Here is a 19845-nt window from a genome sequence, read left to right as displayed (position 1 = left end):
CACTGCACATTATATGGCATTGTGTTTGGTAACTGTGTTTAAACTGAAAACTATAGCATTCAAACATTCAACATTGCAGTTTTTGGGCTCCACCCACTGCAAGACAAATTAATTGGTATAGGTGGATAGTTTTTTGCAAAGCAAAGCACAGGATGGAAAATTAGGCATCATTTTTGTTTTGGGGAATTCTTAGATTGTTCTGCACTCACAGTATTTGTCACTCTCTATTTCAGGTGTGTGGTAGTGTCCGCTCAAAGCCCTGCACCCCTCTCCAGTGTGAGGGTGGAGACTTGTGTCCACCAAAGGGAACCCCACCTTGTAAGAAGGGGGAAAAGTGTATAGGTGCTCTGCCTCTGAGCGAAAGGGCAAACACTGATGCAAAGGATGTGAAGGACCGACTAGACAAGCTCAGTGGGAAGATCACTGAGGCCGCAGAGAAGGTACACATTCCCTCTGTCAGCTCCACAGGCACATCACTGAATGTCTGTTGCTAAAGCACAATCAATTTTACATTTCTTGAAGATTTTAAAAGATTGTTTTTCAACAGTTTACAGGTTTTAAATCCTTTGTTCAATTTCATTTCATCACAGCTCGAGAAAACACAGGAGACAGCCAATCAGGTGAAACAGTCTGCAGAGAAGTTGTCCAAGAAGACGAAGCAGGCCAGAGATGAGCTACAGGATGAGTTAAAAGACACACGCGAAGTTGTGAAAGCACTAAAAGACTTCCTATCAGGTACAGACAGTTTCATGAAGTTTCATTTGGCGTCTGGAATACCTTTGCATGAATTTATGTAATGTAATGGTCAGGCACTCCTTGGTTATGGTTCAACTGTTCCTATTTCTATGTGTCCAGATCCGTCTTCCAACCTGACGCACATCCAGGAGGTGAGCAATGAGATCCTGAAAGCCAAACTGCCCCTCCACATAGATGATTTGAAGAGGAAGCTGGAGGAGTTGAAGAATCTGCCAGCCTATCCACCAGATATCACAGCTGTGCTGAAGGATACCAAGCCGCAGCTGGACACTGCCAGGAAACTGCTGGAGGAGGCCCAGGATGCCAGGTAGGCCCTCACACAATAAACACCAAACAGCTTTGCACATTTACAGCATCTGTACATACCACAACTTTTTTTTTTCTTTTAATAACCTACAAACATTGACCACTCTTCTAATCAAAGCCTTTTGTCCTGTACCCTCAACACTTTTTCACAACTTCTTGCAGTATAGTATCTGGTAAAGATTATTCTAGTTTGTTAAAAACGATTCTAGCTCTACATGCTTTTTGTAAGGATTTTTTTGTTTTATTTATTTTTTATTTTTTTGTACGGAGCCCGTCTGGTGACATTGATAAGAAATAAAAATAACTCGTTCCCACGCATTAGTAAATCGTGGCCACGCGTTATTAATGTGTGGGAATGACATAGTTGTCACACGGTGTTTCATCGCAAGAGATCGCAGGATATCGGTGTAGTTCATTCCAAGGTTAAAATAAAATGAAATCAAATCAAAATGCTCCATGTTTCATGCAAGTACGCTCGTTATCCTTAATCGACAGCTGGTATGACTGCACTGTGAAACAGGTCGCCAGTCTATCGCAGGGCAACAGAGAGACAACCAAGCACACTCACATTCACACCTACGAACAATTTAGAATCACCATTTAATCTCAGCATGTTGTTGGACTGTGGGAGGAAAACTCACACAGGCACAGAGAGAACATGCAAACTCCTCCCAGGCCAAGATTTGAACCCAGGACTTTCAAAGGTCCAGGGAGGAATCAGTGCTAACCACTGTATTATCAAGCCACCCAACAGGCAATCTCCATATAAGTTATCTGTATAAGAGAAAACACATGGTAGGATTGGATGGTAGGATCAGATCTTGGCAGGTGTCAGTGCAGTTTATACAGAATATTCACATTCTAAAGGAAAATATTGATTCAAGAGTAGGATGTAAGGATGTTAATCTTGTTGCACATTCCCAGGGACAAGGCACTGGGAGTGAAGGCTGACGTAGACGGGCTGATTGCAGGCTTCGACTCAACCGATGGCCTCCTCTCTAACCTGGAGGAAAACCTGCAGGACAGCATGGATCTCATAGACAACCTGGGAAAAAACCTGACTAAGGTAGGAAGCATGGATATATGAAACAGCAGATGACACTATGGCATTTTTATTCAAATTAAAGTGCTAGTGTTTGTGTTGTTCTATCCGTCCAGGCCAAAGAGCAACTTAAACCAGCAGAGAAGGCTTTGGATGATGTCTCAAAACTAGTAAAACCAATGAAACCCCAATTGGACGAGCTCAAAGATGTGCTGAACAAAGCAGACCAACAGACCAAGGATGCACAGGATAATGCAGACAAAGCAGAAGATGAAGCAGATGCTGCAAAGGAGGTGAGAGACCTGATGTAGCAGGTTGAAATATGAGCAGTTGCCTTCACAAGTGGTTTGTTTAGAACCAGGGCTTGGAGTAATGGCTGTATGTACTACATGTGCTATAAAGATATGAAGCTGTCAATATCAAAGTCATGTTATGTTTCTAATTCTTAAACAAAACAGCGATGGTCTTTTTGTGGTACATTTCAAGTAAAAATGTTTGTATGTTGGTTGAGTCTTTGGAAATTACCTGCAAAAGGATTTGATGTGGGAACATTTTTAGCATCTTGGAGAGGCTGCCGCAGTTCTTCTGTCTCTTCATTTAATCCCAGACCGACTCCATGATGTTGAGATCAGGACTATGTTCGGCTCAGATCATCGGGTCACGACTTGTTTTTTGTGAAGCTGAAGTAGTTTTTTGACTCGAGCCAAGGCAAGCCTTTTTAACATTTGCTTGGACTCATGTGAATGACCTTCAATTTGAGTTTCGACTCCCCCAAATGTAATTTCAGATAATTCACATTTTCATAGGCAAAATAGAATTACAGATGTTTATTTTATTTTCCTTCAGTGGCCAATGCTTACTGGCAGATCTTTAAGTCAAAATTTGACTTATTCTAAACATAATTTGCCTGTTTGTAAGAAAGCATTGCAGACTGTTATGTTAAAAAGGGCTTGCCACATTCTGGCTGTGCTCACTGTCCTGCTGCAGAATGAATTTAGGAGCAATCTGACACTTTTCTGTTGGCAAGTGCCTAAAACCTTTGCGCCCTACTGTATGTCGTTAGCTGAATGCCTTCATATATGTATTAATACTAATATGTGTTTGTAGGACCTGTTGGCTTTAGAGGAGCAGCTAGATCGTCTTAAAGCTGAAGGTCCACCTGGGACAGGTGTAGAGCCAGGGCCACTGGGGGATCGACTGGCAAAGCTGAAGCAGGATGCCGGAGCTCTGGCTAACACCACTGAAAACATGATGAACGCCCTAGAAGGTAATCCAGCAAAATCACACCACTACAAGTCTGTTTTTCCTTTACTAAGCATTCTCAAATGATCCATTACGATTATATTAAGTCCTGTGAGAAAAGGAGGATTTTCAGTCTTGTAACTTTCAGGGTACTTCCTGATTCAAGATGAATATAGCTCAGATTAGTCTTCCATGTACTGCCAGAAATCAGCATCTAGTAGGGAAACTGTAGGGACAATTCAATTATTTTCTCTTTGTTCCTAAACAGAAACATTCAGAGTTAATAAGATAGTTTTTTTTATGTTAAAAGCCCTAAAAAAAAAAAAAAAAAAACATCATGTGTCCCAGTTGCAAAGCACAAATTGACAAAGGTCAACAAAAAGTCCAAATGCTCAGAAAGAGGAGATGACAATGGTGTCTTTTGTGCAAGCTCTGTATAAGTTAGACTACAGCACTTCAATTCACTTCATGTCCTTTTATCTTTCTCCAGGAAAAGCAGATTCCCTCAGAGGGCTGCAGGACGAAATCCTACAGAAGTCAACAAAGCTTGAAGGACTTGATGCCAAACTTAAAGACCTTTTAGCAAAACTTCGGAAGAAAGCCCATGATCTCAGCACCTGCCAGGGCTGAGAGTCATCATGCCAGACTACATGTGCAGATGTCGCTACAACACCTCACAGACTGTCACTGTCAATTTTCCTTCTCAGAAATTTCTCTTTGGTACAAGTCAAATTTCATTAGTGATGTAGGCCTGATGTATTACGCCTGAAGTGGAGACAGTCTGTCTTTCCTTGGGGAACAAACATTTATTTGAAATCATGATGTCTCAATCTGCAGGATGTTTACATATGATTTAAATAAGATTAATTCAAAATGAATAATATCATCGTCCTGGCTGCTAGTTTACTGACAGTTTGTCAGTTTTGTTTGTAACTGATACAACATATTATTGTCATTTTATTGGCACAGAACTTCTCTTGACAGTGTAACATCATCTACTACAGTCTATAACAATCTCTCTTATAGTATCACATCACCGACTGCATTGCTTGTGAAAAGTGTCTTTAGAGGGTAATTCAATAATTGTCACAGTACAACACTATGTGAGGACAATGGCTGGTAGCGGAACTGAACTCAAAAGGAGTGAAACGTGTGAATATGGTCATTTTGGGGGGTTGATTATGTCAACAGTCAAATTTCACAAATCACAGCTCCCCATGAACAGTTGGAATTCATCAGACTCGAACAAGCAATGTATGAGCAGGTTTTTAAGTCAAGAGGATTCAGTAAATGCAACTTGAAAGACCTGAATGAACAGCCTCACAGGAAAAAATCTAAAAAGTTTACAGTACAATGTGAAAATGGGCCAGTGATGTATTTTTGGTTTCCTTTAGAAATCACTACGACTTTATCAGTAATATACATGCCACTATAAGTATTGTGCCATTTTGAACATTTCACATTTTATCTTGAAAAATGCCTCAGCTTCTCGCTTTCTGACAGCTATGCAAATAGCCAACACAAACTCTTATCTGTCAGCAGCAACACATTCCTCAATGAACATTGCACTACAGTTTTTAGTGTAGTTTTCAGAACTGGAGAAAAGGTGAATGTTACATTATTTATTTTCTGTTTTGCATCTGATGTTTGTGCAGTATTTAAATAAAGCCTGTTAGTACTTTCATTTGTGTTTTCAGTCTTCATGGGAGAGACCAGCATGGCACTACAGCTGCTTAATCAACACAAGAAGAAGCAGGAAGACTAGTTACTGCATATTTATTGAGAAAATAATACAAAAAAAAAGCATATATTTCACTAAATTTGTGATTTCAGAATCATCAGTGATATCACTAGTGTTGACAGCATCTTAACACAGCTTGTGGCACTTGATCAGTTCAGTTGTTTAACAAGAGAACAGTTTATGGACATATCAGAGAAAACACAGAGCAAGACCTCACCGCTGTATGTCCATCACTCCGCCTCAAAACAAAGTTTAATCTCATGAAGAAAAAGTACATCTTGAATCTCTCATCTTTCTGAAAAGTGGAAATTGGACTAAAATCCATCAGCATAGACATGATTGGCAAAATAAAAATACACGACCAAAACTCTTCCTACAGTTAAAGGTACATTCCCACATCTTTTTATAGTGGCAGACTTCAAAATTAAATACGTATCTTTATAAAGATATACAACCTATACAAATGGCATTACTCTGAAGTGATCAGAATTCAAAGTTCAGCCATGTCAGTCAAAATAGAACAAAAAAAAAAAGAAACAGATATCAGCTCACACATTACATAACACCAAAGTCTAATCAAAACAAATACATTTCAATAAGTTAGTTACATGTTGTTGACAGTAATACACAATAAATAATATTCTTGAGAAAATAAATGTCATCAAATATAAGTGTATGAACTTGAAATGATGAATTTCTGCTTTTGTCAGTTTTCCTGCGACGTTCATAGTCATTCCACTTTTTTTGTGTCCTCCATGTACGTCTGTACATGAGGGTGGTTTTTCTTCAGCAGAGTACCACAACAGAAATGAGAAAACTGAGCAGCGGTTGGGACAGAGAGGGAGGCCACTGAGCACAATCCACTCAAAAAACAACCTGGAAAAAAGTTTTGAAAGGTTTTTAAAAACGTGTTATCAGTTACAGGCAAGTATAAGACAGGAATTTGCATCGTCTGCTTTTAAATTTAAATGGAGAAAGGCCTGTTTACCTGCATAGAATTCATCTCAGGATAGTTAGTCCATCACATGACAGAACACACTCCAGACTGAAGCGGCTGGTCCGTCCTCTGAGCCACAGCGTCCAGGCTGCAGCACATCACACAAACAGGATCCATTAGAATAACATGAAGATGAACAATAACATGCTGATGACAAAACAGGTGATTTTCTCTGGCTGCATGTATATCTTGAGAATGAACAAGACTAAAAAAAAAAAACTTTAATGATTCCCACAGGGGAATTGTTTTGCAACAGTTGCACAACAATATATATCAATTAAATGTTTTTAGTGAAATTAAATTCCTAAATTAAAAAATCAGCAGAAACAGGAATTATATAACTGCCCCCGCTGCTGAAAAAAAAATCCTAGACGAAGCACTGTCGCTCCATATCTAAATTACTAGTGTTGTATCATGCTTTTCTTAGTTTTCTGGACCATATGACATGTAAACTTTTCCAGCAGTTGGAACAAAGCAGCAGTTCTCACCTTTCGGATGCAGCATCACTCTCCAAATGGAAGTTATGAACTTCTCTTGACTCATCAATGGTAAGGGGGTTGCCAGGTTCGCTATGACTTGCTTTCAGTGGTTGACAGACACCTCTGCTCGACTCAGACTTGTAGCAGGAAAGATGACTGGCAGCATGGACAGGATTCCCATTGGGGTCAAGGGGGTCATCCTCATTATGGCAGGGTGGCTCCAAGTCATTCGGAGAGGACGTATGTACTATAATGTTGGGCATGGAGGTGGGGGACGGGGTGGTCTCATTTTGGGATAAATGCAGTTTCTTCATGTGGTGGATTACTGAGGTTGCATTGAAGGCTTGCTGTTGGAGATGAACACACAAAGAAAGATGATTACTCTGATGCTGCCTTTGAGTTAACTGGTACAGTTTGGAAACTTGCTAATGATATAATTAAATGTCAAAATATCTAATGCAATGACAGTGCTACTTAAACTGTCCATACAGAGTTTGACAAAACATAAAGAGATTTGACACTGTATTTGAACCTTGTGCTCCTTTGTGCACCACTTTAGCTTAAGTCCCTGTAACTTTGATTGACCCAGTCATCATCTTTTTAGTAGTAAACATGCTCTACTGCAGGCTTTAAAGCAAACTGGAAAATTCGTTTGTTTTTTTCCTTTATAAAGAACAGCAGCTGTGGTCAATTGGAATGAATGATACTAAATTGTGCATGAAAGACTCTTAAACAATTCTGTGGCATAATCCACTTTTTTTGCAATTTGCCAATATTCTCAGTATTTTGCTCATATTTTCTAATTTATGGCCATAAAACTTTTTGTGTTTGTATTTTGAGCGGTTCGCTCAGCTTATGTTGGTGCCAACAGTTGTCTCACTTACCTTCCATTTAGATTTGGCAAAGTTTCTCTCCATCTGTTCACAGACAGATTGATAAATGTCTAAGTCTTTAGCTGTATCTTCAGCAATCCTGCAATTCAGTAAAAGACAAAGTGTTGAAAAAATACAAAAAAATAAGACCAAAAAATGCACGTGCAGGCGTGTATGGTTGTGTGCCAGAGAGAAGGACTAACCAGGGATGTCTGAGCGCCTGTTCAGTGGTGAAGCGCTTTGTGGGGTTCTTCTCCATCATATTCCTGATGAAGTCTTTGGCTGTTGACACATGACATGGACATCTGTTACCCACCAGTAACAGGCTCACTTCACTGATCTGATGCAACCATACAATGCTGGTAATGCTGTATTATTGATACCCGAGTGTAACATTACACATGTTCCGTCTTACAGATACACAAACTATTAACAAAACCCTCAAAATATAAACTCATCAAGCCCTCTATTAGGAAAACCTATGCACCTGCTTATTCATGCAATTATTCAATCAGCCAATCGTATGGCAGCAGTGTAGCACTGATACCTGCAGATACATGTCAGGCGCTTCAGTTTATGTTTGCACCAAAAATCCGAATGAGGGGACAAATGTGATCTCACTGAGTGTACTGTTGGAGGCAGATGCAAAATAATGAAAATGAAAAACTACGCAGTGAGCAGCAGGTCTGCAGATTGAAACAGCTTGTTGATGAGAGAGGTTAGAGGACTAACCACTTCAGGTTCCTCTCATATCAGCCAAGAACTGCTATATTTACCACCAACACTGGTACAAAGTAATTGTTGTCTCAAACTGGTTTCATGAACATGAGAGTGAGTTCAGTGGCCTCCCCAGTCAGCAGGTCTGAATCCAGTAGAACACTTTGAGATGTGGTAGAATAGGAGATCTACAGCATGAATGTGCTGCCAACCAGTCTACAGAAACTGTGTAATACTATCATGTCAACATGGAGCCGAATCTCAGATGAAAGTTTCCAATGTTTTGTATAATCCCTGACACCATGAACAGAGGGTGTTGAGAGCAAAGAAGGCTCTACCTAGTATTAGTATGGGCTCAGTCAGTGTCTTAGTTGCTACTGTTATGCTTAATAATATTGTCCTGAAGGTGAATGCAGCCCCATTACAAAACATGAAACAAGCATCCAAAAACCAGTAATAAAAAATGTATTACAAATAAGTTTAGACATTTTAAAAGAAAGCAAAAAAAATAAAAAATAATAACTTAAATGAGAGCAAAAGAGAAACATCCAGCTCAAGAAAAAATGTTTTTCTCTAAGGCATTCTAAAACAGGAGTCAAATGCGGGATGATAATCCAAGCATTCAAGGACAGTCTATTTTTATTTAACCGGAGCAAGGCCACTATGACAGTCCATAGTTTAAAAATAAGAAACTCTGTATAAATTGTTTAATGTAGTAAAGAACTTCACAATTTAGGATGAACAGTAAAAACAATTTAAAAATTTATATAATTTTAATGTTAAACAGGCTATTCTCAACCCTTCAATACTGTTTTGTGTAACACGTTATTTCAGTTTCAAGCTAAAAGTCATCTACCACAATGCACTGCTCCGACTGACCAAACCCACAACGTACCTGTTGCCTTCTTTTGATATATTATATATAATTGTATTGCTTCTTCACTCTCAATATGGCATTTAAAAAAATATTTCTTTGTGCCATCCTAATGTCTCAGGCCTTGGCCATTTCTATATGCTATATCTTCCTACAATCTGGTGGGGTTTAGTAATGCAACAGTGTCTGTAACGTAATGCAGTTAATGCCAAATAATTTAATGCCATAGGCAAGTGAGAACTGCCCTTGACCATTTAGTATATGTAGTAATTACATCTGACCTAATCCAGCAGGTCAAACTAGTAACTGGAGATGATGTCAGTATGCTGGTCTATTTCTGGTTAATCTCTTGGACTATATGAACAAATCCTACTTTATACTTAGCTACTAAGTATAGACACTATTTTGGTCAGATTTTGTGAAACATCTAGAGCCGATGTACGTCTTTAGAACCAAGTCACGGAGCAAGTTTCACGACTTATAATAAAACTGCCAAATAACAGTATAGAAATATAATGCTGACCTATCCATACATCCATTATCTATACATCCCTTAATCCTCACTGGACAGGTCGCCAGTTTATCCCAGGGCTACACAGAAAGACAAACAAGCCCACTCACATTCACACCAACAGACAATTTAGAATCACCAATTCATCTCAGCATGTTTTTGGACTGTGGGAGGAAGCCAGAGAACCCAGAGAGAACCCACGCTGCACAGAGAGAACATGCAGGCGTCCTAACCAGGACGCAAACGCAAATCTAGCTGTGAGGCGATGGTGCTAACCACCGAGACACCGTGCAGCCCCATGCTGACCTAAAGTTCTTGCTTTCAACGGACCCATTTAAACAGTTCAACAGTGCAATATGCTTTGATGTATCTTTCAAAAACAAATGAATTAAGTTACAAAGTCACAGAACAAATAGAAAACTAGTCACTCAAAAATTAAACTTATTGCAAAGATCGCTACAGTTGCTCAACAATTTCCAGTCCTAATTTGTGAAATTTAACTGACACAAGTCCAAGTCATTTGCACTGAAGAGAAATGAATCAAACAGTAAAAGAGGGTCATTGTTGAGGGCTGAGTGGTGAAGAGCTTTCTATTGTTTTCATACCTGACTCAGAGATGTCATCCCAGAAGGGTGAATGAAAGGCGTACTCAGCCCTCATAATCTTTGAAAACAGACGAGTTTCATTCTCTTCAAAGAACGGAGGGTAGCCAGAGAGCCTGCAGCAAACAAAGTTAACTCAGCAAACCCTTTACATACACCTTTTATCAGTCAATATTTTGGATCAGCTTCGGGTCAGCAGCAATGATCAAGTATTATGCTTCGGATTATAGCAACAAAGAGTTATAAATGTGCGATAAACCTAGTTTCGCAAACTTGGTGTAAAGCTTCCTTTAAACCCTGAGGCTAACGGACCATTCCACAGCTGATGGAAAAATGAGGATTTCTCAGAAAGTGCTATAGTATTTACTGTATTTCTTTGTATCCACAAATGATGCATTAGACATATGTTTCTGATATTTAGGATATTACTGACAGTCTCCAGAACTAATGGATTGTCTCAGTTCTCCAGCAATGATCAGTATATAATATATAAAGTGCTATGTTATTGTTAGAGAACAGAACTATACTTACAGAATGTAAGTGATAACGCCAATGGACCAGCAGTCCACTGTTTTGCTGTAGGGTTTCTGAGCCAAAACTTCAGGTGCTGTAGAAGGACATTGCAGAGAAAGGACAAACACAATTAAAATTTAAATAATTCTACCATTGATGTCCAGCTGCAGAACGGTAATTGCATGATTACACTGTGAAAATGACAATTCAAGATTACTCTAACTACATAAAGTTAAACATGTTCTGGAAATAACAAGATCATTTAGTCTTGAAACCCTTAGTTTCTGCATGGGTAGAAAATACTTAAACAAATGTGTAACTCATGTTTCATTGGCGATTTAAGCTATAAACTGTAATTGCAATATTACTTCTAATTCTTTTTGAGTTTGTATATAAATAATCAAAAATCTAATTCAACTTGTGGTAATGTCTGCATGAACATGTGATTTGATTTGTGTGGCATTTGATACACTTGCATATACACCAGAAGTGAGAAAACTGTCCTGTGTAATATCACTGAGGAGTCAAATGATAACTGAATTATTCCAAAGTAGAACAACAGATTATTTCTTCTTGTGAATAATGAAAGCAAACACTATATAGCAGAAAGACTATATAGGAATACTGCCCCCCAAAGTAGTAAACCTAACGCAAAAATACACCTGTGACACTAAAAGTGACACGTAAGTTAAAAAATCTGTGACCACTGAAACAAAATGGAGTACACATGTGATTTCCAAATAACCTCATTGCAGAGCCATGGTTAAAAAATGATCAGCAGGACTTCCTCAACCTTGGTCCTTCGGGATGTGTCAGCATCATGGCTCCACATGAAAAAGCGTTGCCAAAGGAATTCTGATTATAAGTCTTCACTAAGATAGAAAAGATACAGTAATTGTGCTTCATACTTGGCACAGGGGTTGTCAATGCAAATCAGTCTCTGTGTCAGCTCAGACATCGTGAAGGCCGGTGCATTATGTTATCCTCTATGGACAACATCAAAGAAAAGTGCCTGCACTTCAGCACGAAATTACCAGATGAAATGTTATTGCATAGTCCAACCAGTAAAGCACAAAGGTGAAAGTGTGATGATATATGGTTGCATGAGTGGAAATGCTGTTCAGCACCATGGATGCCTGTGGATATATCAAAATATTAGCTGACAAGATGCTTCTCAGTCTGCAGAAGCTTGGCAAAGGAGGAATATCCCAGCACGATAGCGATGCAAAGTACACTGCTAAAGTCACATAACACTTTCTAAAGTAGAACAAAGTGAAAACTATGACCTGGCTAAGCTTGTTGCTATAAATAGTCTCTGAAGAAGGACAGAATATCTCTTCAGAAATTTGTGCTACATCGATACCCTCCATGCTGAGGTGGCTTGAATCGGTCATCAAAAATTAAGGTGAACGTTTAAAGTAATTTTAAAAAACTGAAAGACGGTAATTAAAGATGTTTTGACTTTTTCTTTTGTGGGGCCTTTATTTTTAGTAGAGTGTATCTAAATGAAAATAAATATCTACTGCTCAATTTAGAGGGCCAATAAGGTGATACAACTTTGAATTTTAAACTTTTACATTTGATATTACACCGGGGTATACTCACTTATAGGTATATACCATATAGTAGCTCATATTTGCTCTGATATAAATACTGGACTAGCATACACACTGTATATTGGAACTTAATGATTCCTCTTAAAGTAACTTTCACAATATGTGCATGCCCTTGACCTTTAACTCACCAACATATCCAGGTGTACCACAGGCTGTAGACATTACACCATGCTCCAACGTCTTCGACAGACCAAAGTCGCTCACCATGATCTTAGCATTTTCATCTGTGTTGTAGTACAGCAGATTCTCAGGCTGCTCAAAGAGCAGGAGAGAGAGAAAAAGAAAGAGAGAGAGGTGTGAACAGTTATCATACAACTCCTACCTGGATAATATCCATTTGTACATTTTTTTGACTCATTCAGATGCATTGGGAGTAGATGTCACGCAGGATATGTGCACTAGCTGATGCCATGTTGACCAATTGTAAGCTGTAAAAAGGTCAAATTTTATGATGGTGTCATTTTGGCAACGATACATGTTTTCTTGACAATAATTTGACGCTAAAATGTAATAAAAGCATGAACAGGTTAACGAATGTGTGAACATGGGCAACTTTGGGCATTTTCCATAGTGTGACTGTGAGTCTTACCTTAAGGTCCCTGTGCACAATGCTGTTTTTGTGCAGGTAGCTGACGGCCTGCAGCACCTGGTTGATCACTTTGCTAGCATCCTTCTCTGTATAAACTCCCTTGTCTATAATGCGATCAAACAGCTCCCCGCCTGACACCCTGCACACACACACACACACACACACACACACACAAAGATGATTTTTAACTTCTTATAATTGTTTTTGATTATGTATGGGATCCTGTAACTGCTATTTTTCTGGGATGTTTTTAACTTTACCATAACTTGAGAGTAAATTAAAGGGGAGAAAACATATTACTAAAGGAAGAAGCACATTTACATTATACAATGACCACATGTTATTGTAAACTTTTATTGCAGTCAGTATGAGACCCTTTGCCATTACTGCATTATTTTAAGGTGCTAGTTTGGGGGCAATGTGATACTAATGAGTCCACTTACAGTTGCATGACCAGGTAGTAGTGTGTCCGGCTCTCATAGAAGTCCTCCAGTCCTACCACATTCTCATGGTTTATTCTGAAATATTAAAAACAGAATAAGGGGTCTTTGCTGTCCTTTGTGCTGAATATTGCCTGTTTATAATGTTGCAGATGCTGCCTTGGGAACATGGAGTCGGCTGTTTTTATGATACGTTAAGAAGTCACTACATGTAAAATAACAGACATTGAAGGAGAAAGTCAACACTGATTTTATGTGGAGTAGAACTGCTGTTGCACTACTTTCTGCTGCCTAAAATCTAATGGAAATCGGTAGCATGAATGTGTGTGCAAGTGTGCGTGTTTTACCTCCTCAGCACTTTGATTTCATTTTCCAGGTTGCTATAAGCAAGGTGTTTTTTCTTCAGACATTTCAGGGCATACAGTTCCCCTGTTTTCTTCTCTCTCACCATGAAAACCTCTGAAAAAGACCCCCTGCACAAAAACAGCAAAGAAATAAAAATAAAGTTAGAATAATTACAAAGACCAGTGCTCAGACAGGCTTAGATATTTCCAACTATAATAGATACAGCTTTTTTTATTTGTTGTTTGCATTTCATCATCAAGTGTTCAGAGAAGTAGTTTTATTGTGCTTCACTATTCCACTGCTTCTTGCAGTCCTCTCACTTACTCACAAATCGGAGACCATTATCTGCACATACTCCTCCACTCAGCAGATACAAAATGTTACGGAAAGAAAGCATTTAATTGCACACTTCACATAGAAGAACCTCAGGTCTGCAAGCCAATGAGAAGTCTGAGAAGTAGGTTCCTCAGACTTAAAGTGTAACACTTTAGTTAGAGGTCTGTTTTGCTTCTGTTGTTTACATTTGCCACATTTAAAAATGTTCAGTTACCTTCCCCGCTCAAGACGAAGTGAAAACTTATGTATGGTGTGAAATCACAAAAATAAAAATCCTAGTCGGTTACATAAAGAGATGTACTTGCGTCGTCTCATCCGACGAGCCACAAAGATCCGATGACCCCGCCCACCCAGGACACTATTTACCAGCCTCTCCTCTGGCAGACTCTGACAGTCATGACAGCCCACACCAACAGACTAAAACAGAGCTTTTTCCCCATGGCTGTGAAGAGACTGCTGCAGGAACCATGACACTCCCAGTTTACGGACTCATCCTAACAAATGCTCTTTTGCACTTCGAATAGAGCGTTTATTTTAGATTTTAGATTTTATTAGTGTTTTATTATTTCTATCATCTTTTAGCTTTTTTTTTTTTCTTGTGACCATATTAGCTGCTGCAAAGATGATGTCAAACAAAATTCTGTTGTGTTTCTTGTACGATGACAATAAAGCTTCTTCTCTTAAAGGTTTAAAAACTGGTGGTAATCATTTGTTGTAGGAGCCAACATTTATTGTAGTGCTATAAAACCCCTTTGATTCTAATATAGAACATATACCTCTGTTGTGTAGTTAAGGTCAGTCTTCACATTTTATTAATTATGCATCTAAATTAGGATAACAATAAATACTGCTTTCAAAATCTGTACATTACATATTGAAAAAAACAACATATATTGGAGTATTCTTTAACCCCATCCTGTTCAGGATGAAAGGCATCAATTATCAATACTGACAGTTCATTTAGAAAGAAAAACAACAAGCAACAAATGTTAACAACAAGTAATTTAATGTTAGTATTATTTTCTCATGTCTCTGTTATTTTCTATCTCTATTGTTACACACGCGCGCGCACACACACACACACACACACACATATATATACATACATACATATATATATATATATAATCTATATATGTATACACTGTTGCCCATAGAGTTAGAATATTTCTTGATTTCAGACACATTCCTCTTATTTATTCCTATTTACACACATCAGTAATCCCTTTTGATCAGGTGCAATGATTACATACTGAGTCCCAGTTATCAGGTGAAACAAATTCTGACTTTGGGATCTGACTGAAGAGTGGGACGTCCTGCCCATTGACACCATCAACAAGTTTGTAGACAGTATGCCACGATGTCTTAATGCATTGATCCATGTCAGGGGTGGCCATATTCAATACTAGTGACTGAATGAGATTTGAAAGAGTGATATTGGACATCCTAATGCACGAAATTCCCTCGAATATGTGTTTCCTGTTAAAGAGACCAAGATTGAAAAATTGAACCCTTCATCCTATTTTTCAGTACTCCCAATTTAGCTGATTAATTGATTGTTAATGCACAGTTTGCAAAAGTTAACTGTGGTTTAATTTTTACTGTGATATGTATTGGGCATATATTGTAATAATTATAAAGTTTTGAGAAGAGATGCACTTCATCTATCAAGAATAAATTGCATTGTCACAATCATTTCATGAGAAAAGGTAAAAAATATATTTTATTCCAACTGTATGGGCAACACTGTATGGCCATCTAGTCCACAGCTGGTGGTGCTGTAGTTTTTTTTGTTGGTACGTTTTTTTGGTTCTGCTTTTATTTTTTTTACTGTCTCTTTAAAGATTGTCATTTTTGAAAACTGATGCATTGAGCTAAACCAGGCACAGGGCACGGCAAATTACCCTTTATACAAAGGGTAAGTAACACACACATTGGCATCTTCTTTTTAGCAGAATACTGAGCAAATTCAGGGAAGAAAGGCTAAGAGTTGTTTCATACTCTTCAACTTGTAGCACAACAAAATAGTTTGAGGCTTTTTGATGCGAGGGAGCTAGGAAGCTACTTCAATTTTTAAATGTGACACTTCCATACGTTTCCATTAGCACCCAAGTATAGATTTCAGTGCTGCAATCTTGCTGGTTTGAACTAAATAAAGCTATTTTTCAAGGTTTCTGTGAAAAGTGCTCATGTTTCTGACAGTGTTCCCTCTTTAAATATAATTATCATCACTCATGGAGGTATGCTAGATGAGGAGAATCAAAATCATGCAGTTCCGAAAGATCTATAAATGTAAACACTTACATCACATACTTGTAATATGGATGATTTGAGCACAAATACTAAAAATAGTTATGGGACTTAATGTAATTCTGAATGTGTGAGCTCTCACTCCACAGCCTCAGTTGTGGTAGCTCTGGGAGCTGTACTGATCCAAAATATCTGGCTACCTGCAATGCTGATCCAGTGATCAACTGGTCACCTGTACTCTACTCAGCATCAGTTTGAATTTGCAATGGCTGTATTCAATGGCTTGTTAGATGCAGCATGTTCAACATCAGCTTTAACATTTAGTTAATTTGCTTTGTCCTTGAGTCAGTAATGAACTAATCTCCATTTTTTTTTTTAAATCAAGTTTTCTTATTGTGTTGCTAAATTCTAAAAATAGTTTAGAATTATTATGTATCACTGCTTGTAGTATTTCACAAATGATAATACATGTGTATATGTCAATACACTTGTATAACCTGATTGAAGGCATTTATTACTTGAGTGTGCTTTGATTGTGTTTTATTACCTATGAAAATGCCCATCAGCCTTTTATTAAGGCCTGACCTGAACCTTTTGTAGCAAATCTCTGAAGACTGCAGTAGCATGTCGTGTTAAATCACTCTAAGCCAGGTTGCCTCGACATCAGTGCCATGTAACCCAGACAGTCTTAGCTGGGAATCAACATTTGAACTTTTTTTTAGCTCACTGAGACGGCAGTCAAGGTGTAATCTGACATTTTGGCCACAGAGTTGAGCATCTGTACTCGAGATACTGACCTGCAACATCTCAACCCAACATGGAGAACTTAAACTCACACATTATAAATGCAATGTCCCTACCTTGGCCTGCGCTTGTTGTGGTGGTTTTGTAATTGATGTTCTCAATTAGACTCATAACATACCAACAGCTGCTGCTTGTATTTTTCAGTGTTTTAGTACAAGAAATGCGCAATTTCTGATCCAAAATCTTCATTTGGTATATATGTAATCTTACATTTCGGCAAAATAAAATCATCTTATCAGCTTTCAAAATCTGGGAACATCACTGCAGCCCATCTTCTGGCTTTAATTAGTCATTATTTAAACTTCAGTGGAGAATTTGACTGTCCTGTGAACAGGCTGCTTTGCAGATATTTTCTACCTTGAAACATATTTTTAAAAAGAAAAAAAGGTTTAAAAAAGGTTTTAAAAAATGGCACAGAAAGCCCGCTCATTTACTACTTAATTTTACAACTAAAAACTAAATGCAAAGCAATAACAGTCCAGCTCTGATGGATTTACGAAGTAACAAATGCGTTGACTGAGCCATATCTCTGTCTCATGTTTGCATAAACACACACCTGCACATGCTCATACCACCTCCCTTTATATACATTCAGTACACCCATACACCAATATAGTCAGCCAGACTCTTAATCCTATAATGAAGTGGTGCTAGGATGTTCCTGCACTGCTGCTTTGACGTCAGTGCTCAGGAGCCACACACACATAACAGAAGCCTGATTCATTCACAGCCAGTCAAAGAGAGAGCACTTTAAGCAGCTTTGACACTGTAGGACAGCTCATTCAGTTGACTTAACAACTGTTGGTTGCAGGTGATTGTACTGAGTGTGAAACCTTAATACCTTAATGGTATATTAATATTTGTGCAGTTTTATTGACTCATTTGTATTCTTTGATAATTCAATATTATTATTATTATTATTATTATAAGAAGAAGAATTATTATTATTAGTAGTAGTATTATTCATCCATTATCTATCCATCCATCCATTTTCTATACACCGCTTAATCCTCATTAGGGTCGTGGGGGGCTGGAGTCTGTCCCAGCTGACTCAGGGTGAAGGCAGGGGACACCCTGGACAGGTCGCCAGTCTATCGCAGGACTACACAAACAGACAACCAAGCACACTCACATTCACACCTACGGACAATTTAGAATCACCAATTAACCTCAACATGTTTTTGGACCTTGTGGGAGGAAACTGGAGAACCCGGAGAGAACCCACGCTGCACGGGGAGAACATGCAAACTCAACGCAGACGAATTCCGGTGCCCCCACCGGGACGCGAACCGGCAACCTTCTTGCTGCGAAGCAACAGTGCTACCAACTGCACCACCTTGCAGCCCCCTTTCTAACCACTCTTTCATAAATTATTATTATTAAGGTTCCCCCTCTTTTCTTTCTTAACTGGTCCAATATTCTTACATTACTCGTGGTGACACCTCCTAATGTTAATAAATGAGTTATAAATGAATAATGAATAATGAATAAATGATTCAGTGTTTCTCATTTGTCCAAAGGAAAGTGATTGTCTTCTCCTTGTGCATGTGTGTGTGAGATTAGTCTGGACGAGCTAGCTGTCATTTCACCAAGCTCCCCTCACATAAGGCAGTGGGAGGTACACCAGCCTTTCTCCCACTCCTGCCTCGTCACCACTTAAACAACACCACATATTGTGCATTGTGCATTCTCAGTTCGTGTGTATGCATGCATGCGTGAGTTTCTAAATCTGGGTATGTAGCTTAACATCTGTGCTGTGTTATTATTATTGTTGTTGTATTAAATTGGGCGTGTGAGAGAGAGACTAAAAGAAGTTACTGCTACATTTTCCATAGAGTAGTGGGATAGTGGTGTTCACTAGCTCCTTCCTGACTGTGCCATCACAGAGGCCTTGTACAATATCTGAGTCATATTTCTCTGAAAAGTAACCTGACTCTAAAAATACAGACTTTGTAGAGTGTCCCTTAGCAGGAAACTCAGAGCTTTCAGTAGAAAAACAAGTTTATACTAACCCGTAGTGAAAAAATACTGTGACAAGTCATGCCACAAGTCCACCTGCAATCTAAACTCGATATCATCTAACAACAGAAAATGATTCATGAGTCCTGACTTCAACAAGATTCTGTAAAGGTTTTTACATAGCATGACAAAGATACTGTTTAAAACAGTAGTTTGGTGTAGACACACAAATAAACCAATGACAATCCTGCCCACACCAAAATCACAGGGACTCATGTGGCACTTCCGCATGTTCAATTCAGTTCAATTCAATCTTATATAGCGCCAATTCACAGCATGTCATCTCATAGCACTTTTTTGGATTCTCTATGAGCAGTGGTCAGCGACGGTGGGAAGGACCCAAAAAATCCCTTTAACGGGGAGGGAAAAAAAACCTCTGACAGAACCAGGCTCAGGGAAGGCGGCCATCTGCCTCGACCGGTCAGTGTGGCACTTCACATCAGCTGTGGGTCTCATGAGCCCTTGCAAACTGAGACAGTCACTACTAATGCAAATTGAATCACATTTATCCAAATGAGATTTTTGTCAAATTTGTTCTACAACGTCTGCCTTAAAAGCCTATTATTAAAAGACTGATGATAACTGAAACCTACAAAGACGTGTCATTGATCGTTGTCAGTCGTATGCTACACTCGTCCTTCTCTCCTTTAAGCACAGAGCCACCTTCTCTTTCTCTTGTTTGTCTTTATTTTCAGCAGCAGTACTTACGATCCCATTTTCCCCTTGAAGTCAAAGACTTCCTTGATGTTACTGGTGCTCTTCTTCCAGCTGCAGATGATCTCCTTCCGCCCCAT

The 19845-nt window shown here is 38.7% G+C and overlaps 2 protein-coding genes across 2 annotated transcripts in view; one reads left to right on the top strand and one right to left on the bottom strand.

Annotated features, from left to right (window-relative positions):
• lamb3 (laminin subunit beta 3) overlaps window positions 1-5030 on the top strand; it is a 20918-nt gene extending 15888 nt beyond the window's left edge. Inside the window, exons 17-23 of the mRNA XM_008303587.1 lie at window positions 234-440; window positions 591-735; window positions 856-1063; window positions 1987-2128; window positions 2221-2397; window positions 3212-3371; window positions 3837-5030. Coding sequence (XP_008301809.1) covers window positions 234-440; window positions 591-735; window positions 856-1063; window positions 1987-2128; window positions 2221-2397; window positions 3212-3371; window positions 3837-3976 — 1179 coding nt within the window. The 3' untranslated portion in view covers window positions 3977-5030. The remainder of the gene's footprint in view (window positions 1-233; window positions 441-590; window positions 736-855; window positions 1064-1986; window positions 2129-2220; window positions 2398-3211; window positions 3372-3836) is intronic.
• On the bottom strand, window positions 4739-19845 carry LOC103373651 (calcium/calmodulin-dependent protein kinase type 1D-like). The gene is made up of 12 exons (XM_008303588.1): window positions 19760-19845; window positions 13645-13770; window positions 13301-13375; window positions 12858-12996; window positions 12397-12520; window positions 10671-10746; window positions 10143-10255; window positions 7639-7717; window positions 7448-7535; window positions 6573-6910; window positions 6076-6172; window positions 4739-5963 (listed from the first exon to the last, which is right to left on the bottom strand). Exons 1-11 carry the CDS (start codon window positions 19843-19845, stop codon window positions 6109-6111), a joined length of 1308 nt encoding a protein of 435 aa, XP_008301810.1. The 3' UTR covers window positions 4739-5963; window positions 6076-6108.

This window comes from Stegastes partitus, unplaced genomic scaffold (genome assembly GCF_000690725.1).
Source record: "Stegastes partitus isolate 25-593 unplaced genomic scaffold, Stegastes_partitus-1.0.2 Scaffold2039, whole genome shotgun sequence".
In the NCBI taxonomy this organism is placed as follows: Eukaryota; Metazoa; Chordata; class Actinopteri; family Pomacentridae; genus Stegastes; species Stegastes partitus.
This window is presented reverse-complemented; position numbering and strand designations above follow the sequence as displayed.